Source organism: Hemibagrus wyckioides, linkage group LG12 (assembly GCF_019097595.1).
Source record: "Hemibagrus wyckioides isolate EC202008001 linkage group LG12, SWU_Hwy_1.0, whole genome shotgun sequence".
Classification (NCBI taxonomy): Eukaryota; Metazoa; Chordata; class Actinopteri; order Siluriformes; family Bagridae; genus Hemibagrus; species Hemibagrus wyckioides.
In genome coordinates this window covers 13,534,568-13,560,209 of record NC_080721.1, presented here as the reverse complement: position 1 = coordinate 13,560,209, position 25,642 = coordinate 13,534,568, and the positions used below count along the sequence as shown (strand labels likewise).

Sequence of the window (25,642 nt, the reverse complement as noted above, 5' to 3'; positions counted from 1 at the left end):
AGTAACGCACGCAATATTGGGCCCAAAACACGAGGTCTCCAGAGTTTCTTAAGCTGTTCTACCCAATTTATTTCAGGAAACTGGTGACGCAATGTGGTTAGCCTGTCAAACGCCGTCAATGCCCACAGTTTATCACAAATCTGCTGTTCTGTCTGTCTTCTTTCAACCCCGTCTCTGTCTTTATAAGATCTTTCGTCCCAAAAGTGTGTTCTCAGTCCCTTTGTTTCTATTGCCAAATCTGCCATACACCGCGCTCACTGCTATTCTCTCTACCCCTTTTTACTTTCAATTTTTCTCAACTCAACTCTCCTTCTGTGTAATGGGGCTTTCCCCTGTGTCTATGTGTGTGTGTGTGTGTGTGTGTGTGCGTGTCTCTATTTGCGCTGCTTCTGTGAGTGTGTGTCTGCTGGGTTACTTACCCCTCCTCTCTTTCCTTTTTACAGCTTCTGCTTACAATAGTATTTATACTAGCAGATCTATATAACAGTACCATTAATCACCTATCCATCCATGCCACTACTCCAACTCACGCTTCACTCAACTCACACAATTCCTAAACACACACACCTGCTGCCAGCAGCAATCCTTCCTTTCTTAACAACACATTCTCAACAACGGCACATCACCTCATTTCACACTAACATATCACATTAACACTTTAACACATTTCCTCGGGTCCAACCCTGCGTTCCTGAAAACTAACTATACTGTTCTCCGCAGTGACTCACCGACATCCCTACCATGCAGACCTGTTTTCCATATACAACAGCGGTATCTAGGGACAAATATTCCACCTGCGCAGGAATTTTTCTAATACTCCACCTGCCTCAACCGGCAGGAATTTTTTCTTCACTTGTGCCACCTGCTTTAGCCCACAGGAATTTTCTTGCACACACTTATTCACTTATAAAACCTTAACACTTCATAAAACCAAAAAACAAAAACACCTCTCCGCTCGTTCTCATCTGTCTTGATCACCCTCTAATTCCCACCACCCACCACCCTCTAATTCTTGGCGTGAGGCCAACTGCCTTCACCCTTCTCAGGGCCACTCTACTCAGGCTACAGATATAGATTTAACACAGATTTTGAATATAACAGGTGTCTGCTTACCTTTCTGTTTTGATGCCGGCAATCTGCAGCCCGTAGTAGTTGCGGTCCTAGCTCAGGTTTTCGGACTCACGTCAGCCTTCCCACGCAAGTTCCCGGGTTTCGGCACCAATAAATATGTCGGAACTCAGAGCCCCCTCCGAGTGGACATATCACAGGGTGGAATTTTGTTTGTCTCTATTACTCTTAGCTTTCCCAATGACCTCCACAATCTATAAAACTTAGCCGAAATAACAGAGATCTCAGTCAACAGATGAGAAGAAGCGGGTTTCTTTATTCAGTCATGCAGTCAACAACATGCATATCTGAAGAGAGCAGCTGGTCTCTCCAACCCCGAAAAAGTCCCCTCTACTTATACCCCAGGCGCCCCGAGGCGCCTCCTTTTCTCTAATTTAAATATTTCCAGCAATTTCCCATTATATTCAGTGTATGGCTACTTTAGTCCCTCCTTCCTTAGTTTACATACGTTTTCCCAGTTCCCATTATTTTCGCATTTGTCCCGATACCGCCCCTAAATTGATACCATCCTCCCCTCGATGACGTCAATTTTCCTCCTCACCAGTTCCCCTTATTTTTAGGCTAAGTCAACCATTTTTATAAAAAATTGGCGCTTACTTATAGGCGCCACTTCCTTATTGACTTCATTTGACCATCACCTCTTAAAGGTGCTTCCCCGGCTCATCCTGACCTCGCGCGTTGCCCTCCACAACAATGTGTAAGTACCTTGCTCTCTTCCTCTATGTCATGATGACTTTTCCCTCTACCTACTTGATCTAAGTTTTATTTACCAATTTTAAACTAAGCTGTGCCATTAAGCTGCCCCATATCCTTTTCTCTTTTCATCACTGTTGGTTGCTAGTATTCCAATGCTATTGTCTCCTCTACCTGCCTATCACTGTCATGTCACAGTGACCTGGCCTACTTCCCACACTGTGTTCCTTTTGCCTTAGTACACGCTCTCTTTTGCTGACTACATAGTCACACAATATGCACTTCACTCATCTTCACTCATTTCCCATTATTTTTTCTAGCTCAGTCAGCCCGCCGCGCTATCTTCCGGAGAAGTCCCAGGGGTGCTCTGCGACGCTATCGCCAGTATCAGCTATCCTGTCTGGCCATTGAACTTACTGGTTTCCTGGAGCACCTATCTGAATCCTCTATTCCTGAGTCTCCTTACCTCGCTCACCATATCGTGAGAGATACCGTCTGTCTTGATCAGAGCACCCAATTTCACCCCACAACCTGTGATCAGTCTACTCAGACCTTCTACTGGCATTGGACACGCACCACCTCTCAAGGCATCCAGACTGAGGATTTCCCTGTTGAGATTTCCTCTAATGATTCTTCCTCTGACTCCTCTTCATTTCCTAATTCCCCTGACATTCCCCAACTTTCTCCTGAATTTGTGCCTATGCCTTACAGTATTCATGACGTTCCTCAGTCTTCTCCTGACTATTCGCCCCCAACTTCTCCCACTGATTACTCTCCAACTTCTCCTCAGGATCCCGAGATTCCGTCTTCTACAACTGACCCTCCGGTCCCACTGATCCCATTGGATAGGCTGGCTGACTGAGCTGTAACTCCTAATGTTTCAATAAATCTCTCCTTTTTTTTTCTCTCTCTTTCTTCAGTCCCTGTGTGGTTATTGCGCTAGCATGCCGCCCTTAATATTTTTGCATGATTATTATAGAGACTATGAGGCTATATATATATATATATATATATATATATATATATATATATATATATATATATATATATGATTATTATAGCTATTATTAATCAAAGTTAACTACTTACTACTTAATAAATGGCTAAATTATTCTTGATAGATACACACTACTCTTTAGGCAGAATATTGCTAAGTCAGAGCTTAGAGCATTGAGTACATTATCACTTAAGCTACTTTTAAGGCTAGGTATATAATTCAAAGCTGGGTATATTATATTTTCTCCAACAAAACCCTGGTAGCTTACAGCACATTCATGCTCCAGATCAAATTATCCAAGTCTGGCTCCAGGCTCTCCATTTTTGAATATTAGTGTATGCAATAACGCATTAAGACAGCTTATGAACACATAGTTGAGACAAAAAGATGCTGATCTCTTCTGCTAGAAAACACAAAAAACAACTGACTGATTGATCTACAAACTAATGTCTCATATTCAAACCACTAAATCTTTCATACATTCATTTTTAGTAAGCACAGAGTCATGGGGAGCCGGAGCCCATCTGAGGAACACTGGGAGTCAGACAAGAAAACTCACTGGACGGGACCACAATTCTGTGAAAGTCTCCGAAGTTCAGAATGAGATTTGAGGAATCAGTTTTAAAGACTATGCAGTAGTATTGAATCAATTGCAATGTGAGGGGGACCTCTTCTGGAAGAGTCAGACAGTGCAACCAAGTCATCTTTGACGCATTTCAAACATTTTCATAACAAGTCAAGTCAAGAGTCAATCTTTATTGTCATTTCAGCCATGGACAGAGCCACTTGGGGACTTTCATACAGTCACAGATCCGCCATTACATCTGTCAGCTTGTGACAGCAAAGAATTAGTGTCTATAATGACCTTAGAAACTACACTGACCTAATAGTTCCTCATGGGCCATTGATTTCTGTTGTAGAAAGGACATTAATTAGTTACAGTTACATTATTTACTGTTTAGTGTCACCCAAATGAGGATGGGTTCCCTTGTGAACCTGGTTCCTCTCAAGGCTTCTTCCTTATTCCATCCCAGGGAGTTTTTCCTTGCCACCGTCGCCACAGGCTTGCTCATTAGGGATAAAATAATTTAATTATTAAATTTAATGATTTACTTTTATTTCTAGTTATTTAGTTATTTTTCCCCTCCCCTTTCTCTGTTTTTCTTCTTTTGTAAAGCTGCTTTGAGACAATGTTCATTGTAAAAGGCGCTATACAAAATAAATTGAATTGTTTGTCCAGGACCCTGGTGCTACATAGACAGCATACAACATATAATAACTACACAACAGAAACAACACAGAGCTAGGGAGCTTTGTCTCCATTTTTCAAATGAATATAGAGTGGCAAGAAAGTACAAGGGAAAAAATCCCAAATACACACATTTTGCTAATTGAGAAATCAAAAGTAACTTTGAGAAACTCACACATAACTGATAAACAACAGCTTTATACAGAACGCTGATTTCCGTTCAGCTGACATTATGTTTTCTTACTGCTATTTTAACACAAGGTCAATAAAATATAAAGAAATCTCTGGTAAAGAAATAACTTACATTTAGTCCACAGGCCTTGTTATTTGACATTAGCTTTAACGTTTCTGACTGTTGACGTTTTTGTTGCTTTTCCAATAAGAAATGATAACAGACAACCACTTTCACAGTTTCACAGAATAACTGATGTGAAGTTCAGGGAACAAATCAACTTGAGTCAGCTCTGTGGTGATTTTTTTAAAGAGAAAAATAAATTATTTTAGTCATTCAGAGAGATATTTACATTCCTAACTTTAGTCTCAGACAAGCATCAGGACAAAGGAAAACATACAGCATTTGCTGGATTGATATTGTAAAATACACTTCATCTTGTGTAAAATTTATTAGTGGGTTTTGGTGTTTTTACACATTTTAAAAGCATTTGACACAAAATGAATACACGACAAACACATATACATGTTTCAAAACAGAAATATAACATACAAAACAAATATAACAATAAAATATTACGCAGTGATAAATGAAAGGTCTGACAGATACCAAACAATGCTTTTTATAATTTGATTAAAAAACCCACAAAATTGTAATATTCATGAAACTAAATATCAGGGTGTGAGGAATCTCTCCTGTACTGTACTCCTGCATCTTTTCCACAGGATATGGATAAAAGTCATCATCAAAATATACAGGGTTGTGGACCCAGTAGAACTTGAACAGCATATACAAGGCTTGGGTTACTCTCTCATCTTTAAATAGAATTTTTGGTAACAATGACAATCTGCTGGGCTTCACCTCTCAGGTGTCCGATGCAGACTAGTTCTGGTTGCTGGCCCCTTGTGGTCATCAATGTCACATAGAGAGGAGATTAGTTGTGTTGTCTTCAGAAATGCTAACATTACAGTTTTGATCAGTGTAGTGTCTAGTGTGAATGTTAGTGCTATGGCTAAATGCAACTAAATATGGTGTACTAACTAGCTAATGTCCTGTATCTACATTCATGTGTATCAGCATATATTACATTAGATTACATTACATTACATATATCAGCATGATTTTATGCATTGCCATACAATTGACTGATTAGATAATTGCATGTGTATATTAATTATCTATTCCCCAACATGAAAATACAGAAACACCTGAGTCTTCATCTCGTCCACAGATGTTCATCACCAACTGAAAAGAAAAGAAAAACGTCTGAGTAAATAAATACAGACTGGACTGTCATACTTCATGACCAAGTTCTAGCTTGATCAAGAGCAGGAAATCATCTGTGCTCCCAGAGAAACATTATTATCCTCTTTTTATAATTTACTGTTCAAAATGTCTTTCATTACAATCTGTAACATTTAGCTAGAACAAACAAGAAATTCCACCAGAAACCATCACATCACTTCTCTTCTCTTCTCACCGTCTCTGGAGAGTTGCTGTGTTTCAACTCTCGCTCTACATGAATATATTTAAGTGCAGACTTTAAGAAGAAGCTGAAGTGAATTTTACAGGAATGAGAGAAGACACAGTGTGGAAGCACAGAATAAAGAGATAGCAGGGTGATACCGGCAGGTAAGGTGTTCATTTATAGTCACGCTCATGCACTCAGTTTGGATATTTTGTAGTCTCAGATTCTCTGTCTTCTACTTTCACATGAAATTTAAATCCACACCAAACAGCATTAAAGCAAATTGTTAGAAAACGTCTGATTAAACAGAATATAGTGAAATTGTGACACATTAATCTGATATTTATGGAAATGTATAAACTAATGCTAATGAACATAATAATGCTATCAGTCTTTTAACTCATTTCAGTGTTTATCTAAAACAGATCATTACTCACTTCACTGTCTGTAGATTGTGATTATCCCTCTTTAGATCAGAGAGACTCTTCACTCCTAAGTCTTTTATATTATTTCCAGACAGATTCAGATTTCTCAGGTGTGAGGGGTTTGATCTCAGAGCTGAAGTCAGAGCAGAACAGCCTTCATCTGAGAAATCACAATACTGCAACCTGCAAACACACAATAACACACTCTTCATCAACAGATACTCATCTCGGTTTAATATTTACTTTAAAGATGATTTTTGTCGCTTCTTCCTGCTTCACACACCTCTGCATTGTCTTTCTAATCAGATCTCAACAACAGATGCTTATGTAGCAAATCAAATAATTTTTAAAAACACTCATCATAAACATTATTAATGATAAAGACCTTAGTTTAGACATTGAATTTTTAGATTCTGTATTTCTGACAAATGTGTAATAATATGAGACAATTTAAAGACCTTAGTGAAAAGAATATTTAGAAAAACCACATGGGTAAAAACTGTTTGTCCATTCATCTGTTCCTGATCTGGCAGATCTGGCAACCCGGTTCAGAGCCACTAGAGACAGACTAACTGAATGAGTACTTTCTAACAGAACAAATTCTCACTTTAAAGAATTTCACTGCTGCATTTAAACCCTGTAACTCAAACACAGAGCATTTATATAGCATTTATAGTCTGTGTTCCAGGTGTAGTTTCTGTGATTAGTTACAGTTTATCTAATGTAAACATGTTTTAGTAAATTTCATTGTAATTTCAGAAACACTGCAGTTGTATCAAGTCACATTTTATGAAGTGGATCTAACATACGTACATCTGACCCAAAGACTCAGTGACCAATAATCAGTGTGCAGAAAAAATAAACAATCATCTTCCTCAGGTCATTGATGATGAACCTAAAACCCCTGCTTCAGTCTCACTATTAGAGAAAGTGTCTTAGTGAGGAGCAGGTCATGTGACTCTCAGAGAGATGATCTTACCTCAGTGTCTCCAGTTTACAGAGAGGATTCTCCAGTAGAGCAGAGAGACTCTTCACTCCTGAGTCTCCTAGATTATTCCCAGACAGATTCAGGTCTCTCAGGTGTGAGGGGTTTGATCTCAGAGCTGAAGTCAGAGCAGCACAGTCTTCATCTGAGACACCACAATACGGCAACCTGCAGACACACAATAACACACTCTTCATCAACAGATACTCAACAGATCCCTCTGTTATCTCCTGTTACTAAACAATAATACTAAGTGTTATATTAGGTGTCTCTCAGTGATGGAACAAACCAGTGCACTGTACTGACATAATGAGTGTAGCATAAAAGATAAGTTTGTGTTGAGTGTAAATATTGGCTGCTGTTTATATTTTCTTACATTCACTTTGACAGAGACCAGTTTATTTAAATTATTAATAAGTCCATTAGTATTTGGACACTGACAAAGTTGGACAATGAGCAGATGGACAATATCCTGAAGCTTAATTCCAAAAGCAATAAAGCTAAACACTACAAGAACAAGCAGGAAGTGAAGACAGCTGCAGTAAAAGACTAGAATCTGATGATTCCTTCATTAACTGCAAAGGATTTAAACCAAGACTTTTTCCAGGTCTTCAATTCTTTTACTTGTTTGGAAAAAAGATGTGATGGTCTTTTGTTCCTCTTTTTACAGAGCTGGATGTCTGGATTCACAGAAAAAGATAAGAATACATCAGTATGCTGGTAGTTTTTATTAGCTGGAGTTTCCTTATGAGGAGGTTAAATAAGTAGCAGTCAGTCAAGTTTGGTGTGTGCTGCATCAAGTCAAATAATGTCTAACAGAATTTATCTTATTTAGTCTTCAAAACTTTATTTAAAAGTCCCTATCTTTTCATTAAACTACCACTGACCTCATGCAGTGTATTTGTTGTGACTGGGTCTCAGGAAGGTTAACTGTGATTGGTTACATCACCATTCAATCAGTCCAAAATATTCAATACCTTGAAAAATACTATTCATCTTTATAAAAATGTTGTGAGTGTAGCAGATGTCTGAATGTAATAGATTTATATTTCACCAAAAATCCAGCTCTTCTGCTTGTAAAAAATAAAACATTATTTTTCATGTACATGTGTGTTCCTGTGTATTTATTTATTTTTGGAGGCGTGTGTATGGGGGGGTATTTTTCTAATTTTATTTTGACTTCATGACCTCTGACCTGTCGTTTGAATACGGCTTGTCCACCGGGTTTCTTCTTTAATGCAGATTTGGCAACTAATCTTTCTTTCTTTCTTTCTTGTATGTATGTATGTATGACCTTTTTAGTACAATATACTATTTACTTCTCATTTTAGGTTTCTAACTTTACTGCTGCTTTTAAACCCTGAAACCCACACAGTGCATTTAGTTTGCGTCACTGGTGCAGTTTTGTGATTAGGAGAGTTCACTCTAGAGCTAACAACAGTGGCTGTGTGATTAGTAATGTTTTAGTAAATTTCACAGCGATTTCAGACACATTGTATATGTACATCTGACCAAAAGACTCAAATCATCAGTGTGCAGTGAAAAATAAACAATCTTCCTCCTCAGGTCATTGATGCTGAACCTAAAACCCCTGCTTCAGTCTCACTATTAGAGAAAGTGTCTTAGTGAGGATCAGGTCATGTGACTCTCAGAGAGATTATCTTACCTCAGTGTCTCCAGTTTACAGAGAGGATTCTCCAGTAGAGCAGAGAGACTCTTCACTCCTGAGTCTAGATTATTCCTAGACAGATCCAGGTCTCTCAGGTGTGAGGGGTTTGATCTCAGAGCTGAAGTCAGAGCATTACAGCCTTCATCTGAGAAATTACAATCATACAACCTGCAGACACACAATAACACACTCTTCATCAACAGATACTCATCTAGGTTTAATATTTACTTTAAAGATGATCCATGTATTAAATGAATTCATATTTTGTATTTGATAAACTATGAGCAGCTGAATCTGAACAGAGAGCAACAGACTGATAATGAAGACTTCCAGAGAGAGAGAGAGAGAGAGAGAGAGAGAGAGAAAGAGAGATTTATAGTGCACTACATAGGGGAAATAAACTTATAAAATTAAATTAAAACATATAAAATACTAAAATATAATATCAAGCTTAAAACATTAATTCCTGAGTTTGTTTTCTCAGGTGTGAGAGGAAGACTTGTTGAAAGATGATGTGTCTGTCATGATGGACAATCTTCCTTTTCTTGAACAATCCCAATGTACTATTAACACAGGCCAAAGGATTACTGCTGTTACTGAGATATATCTTCATTTAGTGTGTTATTGTGGTATTGCTGTTTTAAGTTAAAAGTAATGAGCAGAGTTTTGTAGAATTTATCTCTGTGTAACTGTATTTTAATGCACATGTAACTAACTGTAGCTTTATTTAATTTTCTCAGTACTCTTATTAATGCACATTGACTAATATATTTGTTCTGCATGTTGTACAGTTACAGGAAATTTTAGTTCCTAATACAGTAACTAATACTGCTGCTTTTATTGAGCTGCTGTGACTCTCAGAGAGATGATCTTACCTCAGTTTCTTCACTTTACACTGAGGATTCTCCAATACAGCACAGAGTCTCTTCACTCCTGAATCTCCTAGATCATTCCAAGACAGATCCAGTGTATCCACAATCAGATGGAGTTCTTTCAGATTGGAGGTTTCTGATCTGAGCACTGATGCCAGAGATTTTCCACCTCTGTCTTGAATTGTATCACACCTGATACTGAGGGAAATAAAATAACACAATGAACACTAGTACAAATTATCAAACAAGCTCTCAAGGCTTTTACTGAACCTTCTCCTTCTTATAAAAGCCAAAAGCACAAACACCAGTTAGAGAAAACCTTTAAATACTGTAATAATATTTTACAGTCAGAGCTGTTTGGATTAAACTTGGTGTGAGTTTTCAGCTGCATCTTCACCAACACACTGTATAAACATGGAGCATGAACTGAATTAATACTTCAATATAAAACAAAAAAGGTTAAAGTCATACAGAGTTAGATTTAATGATTCTTATTTATTAGTTTTAATTATTCAGCTATGACATTATTTTATTCTGATATATTTTATTAGCTACTAAAATGAGAACCAGTCCAGTGATGACTGATTAATGTAGCTACCTGTCATAAGCTAGTTATCTAACAGTGTGTGTGTGTGTGTGTGTGTGTGTGTGTGTGTGTGTGTGTGTGTGTGTGTGTGTGTGTGTGTGTGAGTGTGTGTGTGTGTGTGTGTGTGTGTGTGTGAGTATGTGGGAGTTAATGCCATGGGCTCCTTATTTGCTCCCTGTGTCAGTGATTTAACCCTTACACTGTGTTTGACTTTCCCTGTTTAGGGACATTAGGAGAAGAAGGAAAGAAAATATAATCAGCATATAACACATTTATACTATTATATAATGAAGTGTAAATAAAAACAGTCTCTAATGAGTATTAAACATTCAAACCTTTCTAGAAACTCAAATAAAACCCTTTACCAAGACATAAGATTTTTTAAATAAAAGTATTAATAATGAAATTAACTCAGTGTCTGCTTGATTGTACTTCAAGTCTAACATAAATTTAAGGTGAAAACACATTGTTTAAAATAGACTGAAGATTGTAAATGTGACAGTGAAATGTTTCTGTCAATGAAAACAGCTTTTTACAGACTCTCCTCTGAACTCTGAGTGAACATGTGTTGAATATTAAGTCAATTTCACTGTGATAAATCAGAATTTCAATAAACCTTCTTCAGAAATTCATAAACTCTAAAATACTTTTCTTTTTTTGGAACTGTCTTCCACACATTTAATACCTGCTCTTAATTCTTATTCATTTGTCTGTGACCGTTATTTTCTTATTTAACCCTTTATCTGTTCATATTAACACCACCCTGTATGCCCTCAAGCTCATAACATCTGAAAGAACATATTTATGTGTTTTCAGTTTCTCTCGTTCTAACAGCAGAACAGTTCTAGATATTAAGTAAATAAGATTTACTTACATTGCTTTTCTGGATGCTGCAATCACAGGCATCATCTTCACAAGAACCAGATCTGTTATCTTCTCTGGACTGAAATATTTATTCAGGTCAAATTCCTCCAGATCCTGTTCTGAGGTCAGTAACACAAACACCAGAGCAGACCACTGTGAGGAAGAGAGTTCACTTTGTTTTCCAGATTTCAGGTAGCGTTGGATTTCCTCCACTAGAGAATTATCACCCAGTTCATTCAGACAGTGGAAAAGATTGATGGATTTCTCTGGAGGAAGATCTTTACTGATCTTCTGCTTAATGTACTGAACTGTTTCCTCTTTGCTGTCGGAGCTACTTCCTGTCTGTGTTATTAAGGTATGTAAGAGTTTCTGATTTGACTCCAGTGAGAGACCCAGAAGAAAGCGAAGGAGAAGGTCCAGATGTCCAGTTTGACTTTTTAATGCCTGCTCTACCGCAGACTTGTGAACATCTGAAATTGTAATGTTTTTAATCCTTTGTTCAGAGAACCTCTTCGGTACAGAGTACATATTTCGTACAGAGGACATTTTTGGACTCTGATTAAGAACATTACTGTTTTCTTTCATAAATGCCGTGTGCACATAGAGAGCTGCCAAATGCTCCTGAATGGTCAGATGAACAAAGCAGTACACTTTACTCTGGTGAAGCCCAAACTCCTCTCTGAAGATCTGTGTACACACACCTGAGTACACTGCTGCTTCTCTCACATCAATGCCACACTCTCTCAGGTCTTCCTCATAGAAGATCAGGTTCCCTTTCATCAGCTGCTGAAAAGCCAGTTGTCCCAGTTTAAGAAGCATTTCTTCATCACTCTCCTGCTTCTGTGAGTATTTTCCTCTTATGATGTTTGTCTGAATGATGAGGAAGTGTGTGTACATTTGAGTCAGAGTCTTGGGGATCTCTCCAGTCTCTGCTTCACCCAACATCCTCTCTAGAACAGTGGCTGAAATCCAGCAGAAGACTGGGATGTGGCACATGATGTAGAGGCTTCTTAATGACTTCAGGTGTGTGAAGATGTTATTGGCCAGGTTCTGATCTCTGATCCTCTTCCTGAAATACTCCTCCTTCTGTGGGTCATTGAACCCTCGTACCTCTGTGACTCGATGCACACACTCAGAGGGGATTTGATCAGCTGCTGCTGGTCGGGAGGTGATCCAGATGAGAGCAGAGGGAAGCAGATTCCCTTTGATCAGGTTTATCAGCAGCTCCTGCACTGATGCTGATTCAGTTACATCACACACTCTCACTGTGTTCTGGAAATCCAGAGGAAAACGACACTCGTCCAATCCGTCAAAAATGAACAGAACCTTTTCCAATCTGGACATTTCTGTTTCTTTTATTTCCTTAAAAAAGACATGAAGGAGCTCCATCAGACTCAGTTTCTGGTCCTTCATCAAATTCAGCTCTCTGAAAGGAAGTGGAAATATGAGGTGGACGTCCTGATTTGTTTTCCCTTCAGACCAGTCCAGAATGAACTTCTGTACAGAGACTGTTTTTCCGATGCCAGCGACTCCCTTTGTCAGAACAGTTCTGATGGGTTTGTCTTGTTCAGATGAGGTCTTTGTCAGAACAGTTCTGATGGGTTTGTCTTGTTCAGATGAGGTCTTTGTCAGAACAGTTCTGATGGGTTTGTCTTGTTCAGATGAGGTCTTTGTCAGTACAGTTCTGATGATTTTGTCTAGTTTAGATGAGGTCTTTTTCAGAACAGTTCTGATGGGTTTGTCTTGTTCAGATGAGGTCTTTGTCAGTACAGTTCTGATGATTTTGTCTAGTTTAGATGAGGTCTTTGTCAGAACAGTTCTGATGGGTTTGTCTTGTTCAGATGAGGTCTTTGTCAAAACAGTTCTGATGGGTTTGTCTTGTTCAGATAAAGGCTTAAAGATGTCATTGCATTTGATTGGTGTTTCCTCTCTTCTTGTTGTTCTCCTGGATGTTGCCTCGATCTGTCTCACCTCATGTTCATTATTGACGTCTCCACTGTCTCCCTCTGTGATGTAGAGCTCTGTGTAGATCTCATTCAGGAGTATTTGGGTTCCCAGGTTTATCATCTCTCCATTTAAACACTGAAACTTCTTCTTCAGATTTAATTTGAACTTTTTCTGGAGTTCAGGAACATCAGCAGATTCTGGGGCGTGTCTGTAAAATGGTGAAGTAGGAAGACATTTTGAGACATGGGCTTCATTTATTAGGGTTTAAGATCAGTTTTCCTGCATGATTATCACAGATAGCTTTTTATAATGTTCTCACTGTGTTTGTTTTATTCTACTGTGTGTTTTCTTCAATATAATGAATCTAATGTAGGAAATATCAGTAGAAAGGTTTATAATATCAGCGTGTCAGTGTCACAGTCATGTTACTGGTTTGATCTTACCCTGTAAATGTCATGATGTTCTTTTTTCTTCTCTTTTGTTCCTCCTGTAGAACACTGAGAACAAACATTGTATCTGTTAAAGACTTTAATCACTTTAATACTGTACACTAAACATGCTGTAGATCTAATTTTACTACAATAACAGTAGTAACTGCATTCATATTTAGAGAACACAGTGCTAAATTCAATATCACAAATATTTTTCATGTTCTCTAGGAGTTTTTCCAATTATTTTATAATGTAAATTTCAGAAAATAAAAGCTGAAATGTTGAAATATCACAAATATTTTCCATGTTCTCTAGGAGTTTTTCCAATTATTTTATGATGTAAATTTCAGAAAATAAAAGCTGAAATGTTGAAATATCATCACGTACTCATCTTTTGATCAAACTCAAATGTCTTTAATTTAGAGCAAAAACAAAAGAACTGGCCTTGGAGTTCTGATACTTTCAGAGGGGACAGTATGTGGTCATTAGGGGTGTAACAGAACAGGAGTACATCAATAATACATGAACTATGGGATGTTACCTGTGTACAGGTGAGAAGTCTCTATTATTAAAGTTTAAAGGAGGATCCATCTAATCAGCTTGAACAAATGTGTTATAGCATTAATCATTTAATTATTAAATGCAGGTTTAGCAGCTTCACTTTGGTACTCATAATGTACATGAATATCTGTAACTTCATAACTTTGTGAAGGCTTGTGTCAATTAATATGGGCCACTCAAGGTTGGAATATCTTAAAATAAAAGATTATTGCTCACACATGCTACATGCAAATTTATTTCTGTTTCTGTGTTAAGAAATTTGATGTGTATGGACTCTTGTTCTTGTTCCAAGTTTCCTTCCTGTCCATTAATTTTTGCCTCTTACAAAAACCACAAAGTCTTCCAGGAAGACAGTAAAGGATTATGTCCTGCTTGAGCTGTAGTTAGACTGAAACCTCAAAGTTAAGTTACACAACATCAATGCAATGTTTAGGTATTATTATTATTATTATTATTATTATTATTATTTTGTTTTAGGTTGTACTGTTTACCTTTTTTGAAGTAATAAAGTTTTTTTTATTCATATATTTGTATTTGCATTTTGAATGTCAATGGCACTAAATAGGTTTATTTTCATTTTTCTAAATAGGAAACAACTTAGTTGTTCATTTTAAGAGTCCTGTCTTTTTTCTCTTGAATATTTAGTATTCGTCTTTAATAAAGAAAAAGAAGTACTTATCCAATTACTCGATTAATCGAGTGAATAATTGGTAGAATAATCGATCAGTAAAATAATCGATAGCTGCAGCCCTAGTGAATGGTCTCTGAATGATCTTACAAAAATAATGTACACATAGAATGGGGTTTATGACATTTCTTAGTCTTGCTGAAAAAAATGCAAGCACAAGACAAAATACACTTACAGTATGTTACAAACTGAGAACCTGTAATAATAATAATAATAATAATAATAATAATATGTAGTAGTAGTGGTAGTCGTAGTAGTAATAGTTTCATTACCTTTCATACCTTTTCTTTAGTCTTTTGCTTATATTAACATTTATAAGTTCAGAATTTAAGACATTACCTTCATAAATATTTACACTATTTCATCTAAAGCATTTACTGAAAGTATTGCAGCATCACTATAGACCAAGTAACTATAATATAAATTAAAATATCTGCTTATAACTGTGTAGCACAGACATTAACCTTGACTTTAACTAGAACTGTGAGATGTTACCTGTCTAAAGGTGAGGAATCAGCAGTTTTAAAGTTCCAAGGAAGGTCCATAGACTCTTTACTCTTCATGGAGAGACAGCTGACTGCTGATGAGTCTGATCTCTCTTTCTGAAGTTTACTGTACAACATTACAGACAGTATTTTAGTGACTTAAATACACTCACAACAAATTTACAAATACAATCTATACACTTTTCTCTCTTAATGAACAGTGACATATACAGTCTTTTTTTTATAATTTTATTAGACAGTACTATTACTTTTATTGTCAAATTAAGATGCTTTTACTTCCATGTTTATTATAAGTCAATGTAAAATCCTGTCATGAAAAATTCCTTTATCCATTCTGCATTGTAGCTTTACATTTTAACAGCAGAACTCTATATACTCACTACTTATTTCAGATATGAACAATTAATGACTAAAATGCAGAAATATAGTTACCACTTCATTAGCGTTGGGGTCATATCTGTGTCCAGATCAGTGATCTCCATTTTTGAATATTAGTGTATGAACAGACAGTTTATGGAGACACTGCTGAGTCACTGATGATACTGATCTCTTCTGCTGGTATCTCTTCTAATAAAAAAGACAAAAACAAATGTCCAGTTAAACATGGAGAGAACCAAACTTTTACATCTCTGACCACAAAAAAATCATAGTTTTACATACAGTAACTGACCCCTAACATTCTAACACCAAATTATTCAGTCATGGGGAATCTGGATCCCATCTCAGGATCACTGATCAGGAAAAAGATCTCAGGAAAAACATGTGATTCTAGACCTTATTGACCTCTACTTTAATCATGTACTGAACTACACATGTGAGCAGCCAGAAACTTAAGAATCAGGAGGATTTACAGTAGTTTATAAGGATTAATCAGTGGTGTCATGTCATGTGGGAGCAGAGGGCAGGAACAATGACATCAGGTGGCAAGAGCACACACAGATAATAGAAATAACAGAAATAACAGATTCTTAATAATGTTTGTGAAGCATATAAGACACACTGACAGATCACACTGTTAAATTCAGCCCTCTGTAGGTTGAACATTTTCATTTCCATCAAACCATGTGGCATCCTTTCGTTCCTAACACATTTCCCAGTCCATATCAGTGTAGATATCCAGCATGATATTTTACCCCATTGAGATCTGATGTGTTTTCAAAGTGTTCCTTTAATTTTTTGAGCAGTAAACAACAGACACAGTGCAAACAACAGTTATTTAAAAATATATACAAAGGCAAGATTGGTACACAAATTTGTTTAAACATCAATAAAGCACTCCAAAGAGTGTGTGCTGATTGTGAACCCAGATTAATTAGGGAGCTCACATGAACACCACCACAGGCAGAAATACGGCTGAACGGCTATCAACAAAAAGACATTCCTTATGGAAAAACACTGATCACTGATGCCATGACATTGCAGCTGGCCACAGATTTATTGTAGATTTTATTTTAGGAGGTGACTCTTTGACCTTTCCACAGACAGTACAGTGATTATGAAGAGATGATTACCTTCCCTACCAGACAGTTTGAGGGCCCAGGATGTTTCCATAGTTATTGCACTATGTTTAAGAAATGCTGCCTGGTTTGCAGACAAACGCTGATCAAAATCTTCATGAACAGGAAGCAACAGGGCCAGATATAGGGGAGTACTACAGAGAGCTTGTATATATAATAAATCATCTGCACTTTGACGTTTGCTTCACACATAGCAATATGGCCCCGCTTCAGTATAAATTTATTTACACAATTATGATATTGTACTTAAATAAATATATTAGATAATGCCTGAGGCAGCTGTATTACATTTAGATTTACAGAAGTTAGCAGACAACCTTATAATAGCTGTATAATAACTGTAGTTTATTATAATGTCCATATCTGTTTCCTTTTAACAGACTTCCCATATGTTCAACAAACACAAGACAAGAATGGTCTACCAGAATGGCCTGAAGTGGAGGGACTGATGGGTAACGTAGTCCTTACACAATAAACACACAGTGATGGTGACATAAACTTCAGAAGCTCAATAAAATAAAAAAACAAATCAGAGTCCATAATTCTGTCCTTTGACTTTAACACCTATAACTGGTCAAAAATGTATTAAATAAATTATTAACAAATTAACCAACAAATTAATTAATCAATTATACTTACATAGGGATATTGATGTACAGGAACATTATCCCGCTTTCCTAGATGATGGCTGGTTGAACTAAAATATGAATAAAATATAATAAAATAAAAGTAAAATAAAACATTTTTCAGAGATCACGAGACAACATCCTCATGGCCTTGGCTGGTTTTGTTGTTTTCACTTTTGTGGAAGTCAGATTTTAAAACACATTATGTCTGTTCCACGTTATTAAAGCAAAAATAACCACAATCCAAACAAACTGAAGGAAAAATCTAGTAAAAAAACTGGAATATATAACTAACACACACCGAACACTTACACACACCGGGAAACACACTGAAGAGGAAGTTCAGCTGAAATGACGCAGTTTTTTTACTGCTCTTTTTACACGATGTCATTACAATATAACACCAGTTTTGTATCAAATACATGATATAAAGTGATTTATTTTAAAAGAAAATGACCTTCTTGTATTGAACAGTCCGTCTTGTTGGACATTAACAACACCGTTTCTCCGTTTCAGTCCGCTGCGATGAGACACACTGGAGTCGGAGCTTTAACAGGGTTGCCAGATTGGACTGAAAGTTTCCAGTCCAACTACAGCTTAAATCCGCCCATTAAAAAAATACCAGCCCAAAGTGCGTACTGTGATAACTAATACAAAAACAAACAGAAAAACCAAAGCAAATTAGTGCAAAGGGAACTATTTAGAAACACACACACACACTACGTTAGCCACCTGTATACGTTTTGTTTAATTATCAAACATGCCATCCGAATCTTATAGCAGAATAATAGCGTATAAACCTTTTTATAGAGACTTAATGCAGAGAATCTTCACAGAACTCATAAAAATGTCTCTTGAAATATTATAGACTATTATTCTTTCCTATTCTTTTCGGCAGGACTTTCTATATTTCCTCCACTTTGGCATGATAATGATAAAAACACCATGCCAAAGTCTGACTGGATTGGACTCTCCTCATCCTTATCGGCTAAACTGAGCCATATTATTAAAATGTCAACATTACATATTAAACTTTATTGTAAAGTCTGTTAGAATGGAAAAAAACAATAAAATATCATGTTTATAGTTAAAAATAAAAACCCGCCAGTTGCATCAAAAAACAGCCCAAATTTTATCGACCTGCCCAATGCATTTTTTCCCGGTTACACGTGAAATCTCGCAATCTGACAACACTGGCTGTACAACAAACACTTTCACTTTCGGGAACCGATTCACTAAGAAACGAATCGACCCTTTGAGTCGGCTTGAATTATTTTTTTACTCGTTCATGTAGACGTTTTGTTGTTCTTAAGTTACACCACAAGTCTACTTCAGTGACCAAGAAATACAATAAAAGTGTCATTAATAATACTAATCTCACATTAATCACACAATCTTAATAATCTGAATAAATTCATTGTGGCTGTTTGTGATGGAGACAAAAAAAGCAGCTGAGAAAAAGACTTCACATTTTATATGGTATTATTTAGTTCTTTTTAATAAACTGTGATCTATCTGTAGAGTATGTGACAGGGGTATCTGATGTAATGCCCCAAAAGTGTAGTATAGTGTTTTATTTACTCTCTAAATATAAAGAAATTCAGGAGAATTTAGAAAAGTGATGATGACACACACCTGAAAGAAAGAAAAGCAACACACATACTAATGTCTCTTCTTCTATGGCCGGTTGCTTGCTAGCGTGAGCTCAGGGTTCAGCTGAAACACATCAATATGGTTTATGTGTTGTTTATATGACTGTCCCTGATTGAGTGACACTGTGGATGATGGAGCATCATCATAATACATGGTTGGCACAAATGTCCAGCACATGGGAGTGTGTGTGTGTGTGCATGTAGAACTCCACAGTCAGTGCAGTGTAACACACACATGTATATCAATAAACAGAGGCAGAGGGTGCAGTATCGGGTGATTTCCTTGTCAGAGGTGATTTGGAGTCCATGTGTACAGTGTGGAATCTCAGAGTTAATGCTGTAGCTCAAAGTGACTAGAAGCTAACTTGGACCCTTTATAACACTCATCATTTAATGAAAATCAAACAAATCAATAAAAAAACAGGAGGGTTTTTTCTCTGTGTGTGTGTGTGATTCTTTAGCCACTCCTCAATAAATAAAAGAGAGTAGAAGTAAGGTATCCGTGAGTGTACGTTGTGTTATTAATTGTCCCTAAATTGTTTTTCCGAAGGTTATGGTATAGACAAACATAACATTTTGGCGACGAGGTGGATAAAAAAAAATTACGGCGGTTCTACCACAAGTAGTACTGAGTATTTAGGCGCACTTGAAAATTATTATTTTCCTTTCTTTCGTAGCTAAAGTGTGACAGGTTAGCTACAATGGCTTTTGCTTTCGGCCATATGGAAGCTTTTGATGAAAGCATCGAGCCGTGGACCACGTACATCGAAAGATTCGAGCATTTCGTAGAGGCTAACAGCATCGCTGCTGACAAGAAAGTACCTGTGTTACTCAGTGTGATAGGTGGAAAAACATATGGACTACTCCGTAGTCTCATCGCTCCAGAGGAGCCGGGAGAGAAGAGCTTCAAGCACATCACAGACACGCTACAGCAACACTTCTCTCCGAAGCCCTTAATCATCGCTGAGCGATTTCGTTTTCACAGGAGGAATCAGGTAGAGAGTGAGTCTGTAACACAATGTGTTGCTGTACTAAGAGGATTATCAGAACACTGTGAATTTGGGGGACATTTAGATGATGCACTTCGTGATAGATTTGTGTGCGGTTTGAAGAGTGAAGCCACGCAAAAGCGCCTGCTGACGGAGACTATGTTAACGTTTCAAAGAGCGGTGGAACTGGCGGTCTCCATGGAAACAGCAGCTCGAGAAGCACACCAACTCAGCGGATCGGTGACGGTACATGCACTTTCATTAGCAAAAAGTAAAACTGCTAACAAATGTAAACGATGTGGAAAAACTAACCACAATGATGATGACTGTTGGTTTAAGGACAAAAACTGTAACACGTGGAAAGAAAGGCCATAGCAGTCGTGTGTGCAGGAAGAGCGACAAGGGCAGAAAGACAAAGAGTGAAAGCACATCAAAAGTTACATGGACAACATGGAGAGGCAATGTAAAAAAGGGAAGTGTACACCGTGTGGATGCAGAGGAAATGTCCAATGATGACGACACAGACACTGAATTAGCCCTGTATAAATTGTCACAGCCAGGGGAAAAGTCCAGTATCATCGTGAAACTAAAAGTTGAGGGTATTCCATTGGAAATGGAACTGGACACGGGTGCAGCAGTCTCGCTGATTTCGACACAAACCTATGACATGATGCTCCTGCCCCTACATGCAACTGACATTATCCTTCTCACTTACACTGGTCAAGCATTACATCCTGAAGGTTTAATTAATTTCCATGTAAAAATGGGTAAGCAGACAGCTATTCTTCCATTATATGTTGTGCAGGGGAACTACCCTCCACTGTTTGGCAGAGAGCGGTTGCGTCAGATCAAACTGAATTGGAAAGAAATAAGAACAGTAAAAGTGAAAACACTAGAAACAGTGTTGCAGAAACATGCCGCCATTTTTTCACATCAATTGGGAGAAATGAAAAATATCAAAGTGAAAATAACACTGAAATCTGAGCACAAACCCAAATTTTGCCAGCCCAGGGTTGTTCCACATGCACTCCGCCCCAAGGTCGAGGCCGAACTGAACCGTCTCACAGAAATTGGGGTATTGTCCCCTATACAGTACAGCAGTTGGGCTACCCCTATAGTCCCAGTTGTAAAGAAAAATGGATCTGTACGCATCTGTGGTGACTTTAAAGTGACTGTTAACCCCGCTCTGCACATTGAACACTATCCTCTTCTACGCATTGAGGATCTGTTTGCGTCACTATCAGGAGGACAATGTTTCAGTAAATTGGATTTGTCACATGCGTACCTACAGATGAGGGTTGAGGAGGAGTCCAAGCAATTTCTTACAATTTCCACCCAGAAAGGGCTATTCCAGTACAACCGCCTTCCGTTTGGGATTGTTTCGGCACCAGCCATATTCCAGAGAGCTATGGACCAAGTATTGCTGGGTCTGTCAAACGTCCATTGTTACCTGGATGACATCTTAGTAACTGGATGGACTGAAGCTGAACACCTGGAAAACCTGGACGCAGTTCTTGGACGCCTGAAGCAGTTCGGCCTACATGTTGAAAACAGTAAGTGTGACTTCTTTAAAGACTCATCGGAGTACCTGGGTCATATAATTGATGCAGAAGGTTTGCACAAGTCACCTGAAAAAGTAAGAGCAATTTTTGAGGCTCCAACACCATCCAGTGTCACACAGCTGAGATCATTTCTTGGCTTGTTAAACTATTATGGGAGGTTTGTACCCAATCTGGCCACCATTGTGAATCCCTTAAACGCCCTGCTGTGTAAAGGGAAACGTTGGCAGTGGTCAGTCAAGTGCAACACTGCATTCAGAAAGGCAAAAGAGCAACTAGTGTCACAAAATGTCTTAATACATTATGAACCCCAGAATGTCATCCGCCTTGCATGTGATGCATCACCTTATGGTATTCGGGCTGTTATTTCACACATGTTGCCCAGTGGTGAAGAAAGGCCGGTAGCATTTGCATCACGCACACTCAGCAAGGCAGAACAAAATTATGCACAAATTGAGCGCGAGGCTTGTTAGTGTTCGGAGTCCGAAAATTCCATCAGTATCTCTATGGACGAAAGTTCATGCTTTTCACAGACCACCGCCCACTCACCACGATCTTTGGTGCACAGAAAGAAGTTCCGTCTATGGTAGCTGCTCGAATGCAAAGGTGGGCTTTGTTTTTGTCGGCACATAACTACACTACTGAGTATAAAAAGGCTGAACATCATGCAAATGCCGACGGCCTGTCCCGCTTACCGTTACGAGTGGAGCATAGAGAGAAAAAGGACGCGGTAGATTTATTCTACCTTGGACAGATGGAGAAACTTCCTGTCAGGACCACTGATATTCGACGTGAGACGCTGACTGACCCAACCTTGTCAGCAGTCCTTGAAATAGTCACAAAAGGGGCTCAGAATGGAAATCTGCCCAGTAACAATGAACTTGCACCTTTCATTGCCAGACACGATGAGCTGTCCGTACAACATGGATGTTTAATGCGTGGTATGAGAGTCATTGTTCCACAAAAGCTGCGCAACAGAGTACTTGAAGAATTGCATAGTGGTCACCCTGGAATTGTCCGAATGAAAGCAATTGCTCGCAGCTACGTGTGGTGGCCGGGTCTCGATGCTGACATTGAGCTGCAGGTAAAAATGTGTCAGTCATGCCAACAGGTACAGAAAATGCCATGTCACGCATCCCTCCACCCATGGGAGTGGCCATGAAAGCCATGGGAGCGTATTCACGTAGACTTTGCGGGGCCATGCGAGGGCCTTATGTATCTGGTTGTGGTTGACGCACATTCTAAGTGGCCTGAAGTGCAGTTAATGACATCAACAACTGCAGAAAAAACAATCGAAGTCCTGCGAAACCCCTTCAGTCATTATGGAGTGCCTGAGGTCCTCGTGAGTGATAATGGACCACAGTTTGTTGCACAGGAGTTTGCAACTTTCTTGAAGGGCAACAATGTAAAACACATCCGCTCAGCTCCATATCATCCAGCTACCAATGGGCAGGCTGAAAGGTTTGTTCAGTCTCTGAAACAAGCATTGAAACAAGCATCTACCCTACAGAGACGGCTTGATTCATTCTTGCTAATGTATCGGAACACACCACACCCAACAACAAAGGAATCTCCCTCCATGTTGTTTTTGGGACGCCAGCTACGCACACGTCTGGATGCCCTGAAACGCAGTGTATTAGCTTCTGTGCGATCTTCACAGACTGCCCAGATCTTTCGCCGAGCTGGTCATTCAAGGCCAAGACGGTTTGAAATCGGTGATACAGTGCTGGCTCGAGATTACAGGGGGAGAGAGAGATGGACATCAGGTGTGGTGACTGCTCAAAGTGGGCCAATATCTTACACTGTAGATGTAGGAGCTTCCGAGGAATGGAGACGCCATGCGGATCAACTCTTGTCCATTCCCAATAAAACAGTTCAAATGCAGGGGGCACAGTCATCTGATACTAGTGAGGTGCCTGCTCCTGTCCAGACCTCTGGAAGTGTCATTCCTTCCACACCACAGAAGGAGCTACATGTTTCCAGTGACTCACCAGCAGAGAGCCAGTTAGCACAGGGCATATCTGATATTTCATCTGTGCCAGTCAGACGTTATCCACGTAGAGTAATTAAGCCTCCAAACCGTCTGACGTTGTAGAAGTACAAAAAAAATGAAATGAGAACCTTGCTGAACTGTAATTAGTTGTTAGTGGGCCTGTTCTGTCATGGGGCAGAATAATCCCCGAGCTGGCTCGAGGCAAGAGGCAGTCTACCCTCTACCTCTAGAATGTATTCCTGAAAATTGGTAAGATTATATTGTTACTTCTGGAGTAAGAGGGGAGGAAATGTTATGTATGGCGTTTTAACATGTTGTTCCCTCAGGTGCCTGTGGGTGGCACCGGTAATAAAATGTATGTTGTCAATAAATAAAAGAGATTAGAAGTGAGGTATCTGTAAGTGTACGTTGTGTTATTAATTGTCCCTAAATTGTTTTTCCGAAGGTTATGGTATAGACGAACATAACAGGCAGGACTTTCTTCTGATGGGCACACCCTGCAGCCAGTGACATGCGAGGACAGAGTAGGTTCATACCATTATGTGAAAGATGGAAGGGTTCCTTCCTTTTCCTTAGTTCCTTTCACTGGAACTAAGGGGCCAAGCCCAGCTCCTGAAAAACAACCCCACACCATAATCCCCCCTCCACCAAACTTTACACTTGGCACAATGCAGTCAGACAAGTACCGTTGTCCTGGCAACCGCCAAACCCAGACTCGTCCATCAGATTGCCAGATGGAGAAGCGCGATTCGTCATTCCAGAGAACGCGTCTCCACTGCTCTAGAGTCCAGTGGCGGCGTGCTTTACACCACTGCATCCGACGCTTTGCATTGCACTTGGTGATGTATGGCTTGGATGCAGCTGCTCGGCCATGGAAACCCATTCCATGAAGCTCTCTGCGCACTGTTCTTGAGCTAATCTGAAGGCCACATGAAGTTTGGAGGTCTGTAGTGATTGACTCTGCAGAAAGTTGGCGACCTCTTCGCACTATGCGCCTCAGCATCCGCTGACCCCGCTCCGTCAGTTTACGTGGCCTACCACTTCGTGGCTGAGTTGCTGTCGTTCCCAAACACTTCCACGTTCTTATAATACAGCTGACAGTTGACTGTGGAATATTTAGGAGCGAGGAAATTTCACGACTGGATTTGTTGCACAGGTGGCATCCTATCACAGTTCCACGCTGGAATTCACTGAGCTCCTGAGAGCGACCCATTCTTTCACAAATGTTTGTAAAAACAGTCTGCATGCCTAGGTGCTTGATTTTATACACCTGTGGCCATGGAAGTGATTGGAACACCTGATTCTGATTATTTGGATGGGTGAGTGAATACTTTTGGCAATATAGTGTGTGTGTATATATATATATATATATATATATATATATATATATATATATATATATATATATATATATATATATATAATTTATAACAATAAAAAACAAATTATAACAAATTTGTTTATTTATAACAAAGAAAACAATTTATAACAATAAAAACATTTGTAACTATATAATGAGTTAAATGTCTTCGAGCACCGTCATCTACAAATGAAACAAAGAAATAAGAAATAAGTCACATGGACATTAGATAAGATTTAGATGAACAGTTAAATAAATAAACGTCTATTATATAAGCCTTTTTTTATCATGAAGCACGGCCACGTTTGCGGAACAGCAATGAAATCTACATCGTCTTAAAAATATCTTCTAAAATTCATCTTCTTAAATTATTCCAAGGAAGTGGAAAACATTAAAAACTCTTGTCTTTCTTTAAAACCTGCTGATATACAATGAGACAATATGTTTTTATCCCTAAACACAATGATCTTCCTTTAATTTAGTCATTTAACAATCAATTATTTTAATTCATTTAATTATCATTTATTTAGATAATTAAGGACATTTATCACTGCTCTTAGATGTAAATTAACAAATCATTTAGTTTATCTGTTCAACTTGTTTATGAACTATGTGTAGTTGTAAAATATCAAAATGTCATGCGATATGCAAAAACAGTAAATGAATGTTAATTATAGATCTATTGATTGCTAATTATGTGAAGAT

At 38.4% G+C, this 25,642-nt stretch overlaps 1 protein-coding gene and 1 pseudogene across 3 annotated transcripts; one reads left to right on the top strand and one right to left on the bottom strand.

The window, feature by feature from the left end:
- Positions 1–4,670: 4,670 nt before the first annotated feature.
- On the bottom strand, positions 4,671–17,993 carry LOC131362400 (NLR family CARD domain-containing protein 3-like). 3 transcript variants are annotated; one of them, XM_058404372.1, is made up of 11 exons: positions 17,842–17,993; positions 17,398–17,455; positions 15,674–15,805; positions 15,231–15,347; positions 13,499–13,552; positions 11,119–13,263; positions 9,662–9,856; positions 8,784–8,954; positions 7,112–7,285; positions 6,145–6,315; positions 4,671–5,484 (listed from the first exon to the last, which is right to left on the bottom strand). In XM_058404372.1, the coding sequence occupies exons 3-11, from the start codon at positions 15,721–15,723 to the stop codon at positions 5,478–5,480; spliced, it is 3,084 nt and encodes a 1,027-aa protein (XP_058260355.1). In that variant the 5' UTR covers positions 15,724–15,805; positions 17,398–17,455; positions 17,842–17,993; the 3' UTR covers positions 4,671–5,477. The 3 variants fall into 3 exon arrangements, with proteins under 3 accessions (XP_058260355.1, XP_058260356.1, XP_058260354.1); XM_058404371.1 differs by having other exon boundaries at positions 4,672–5,484; positions 15,674–15,808; XM_058404373.1 differs by lacking the exon at positions 17,398–17,455 and having other exon boundaries at positions 15,674–15,808; positions 17,842–17,958.
- A 1,744-nt stretch (positions 17,994–19,737) lies between these two features.
- LOC131362464 (uncharacterized protein K02A2.6-like) lies at positions 19,738–23,679 on the top strand (annotated as a pseudogene).
- Positions 23,680–25,642: the final 1,963 nt, after the last annotated feature.

Coding starts and splice junctions, on each gene's coding strand:
- LOC131362400 (XM_058404372.1), bottom strand. CDS start 15,723: ATGGAGATCACTGATCTGGACACAGATATGACCCCAACGCTAATGAAG. Junction 15,348..15,673: donor ACCCCAACGCTAATGAAGTG/GTAACTATATTT, acceptor AATGTTGTACAG/TAAACTTCAGAAAGAGAGAT. Junction 8,955..9,661: donor TGTAAAGTGAAGAAACTGAG/GTAAGATCATCT, acceptor GTGTGTCTGCAG/GTTGTATGATTGTAATTTCT.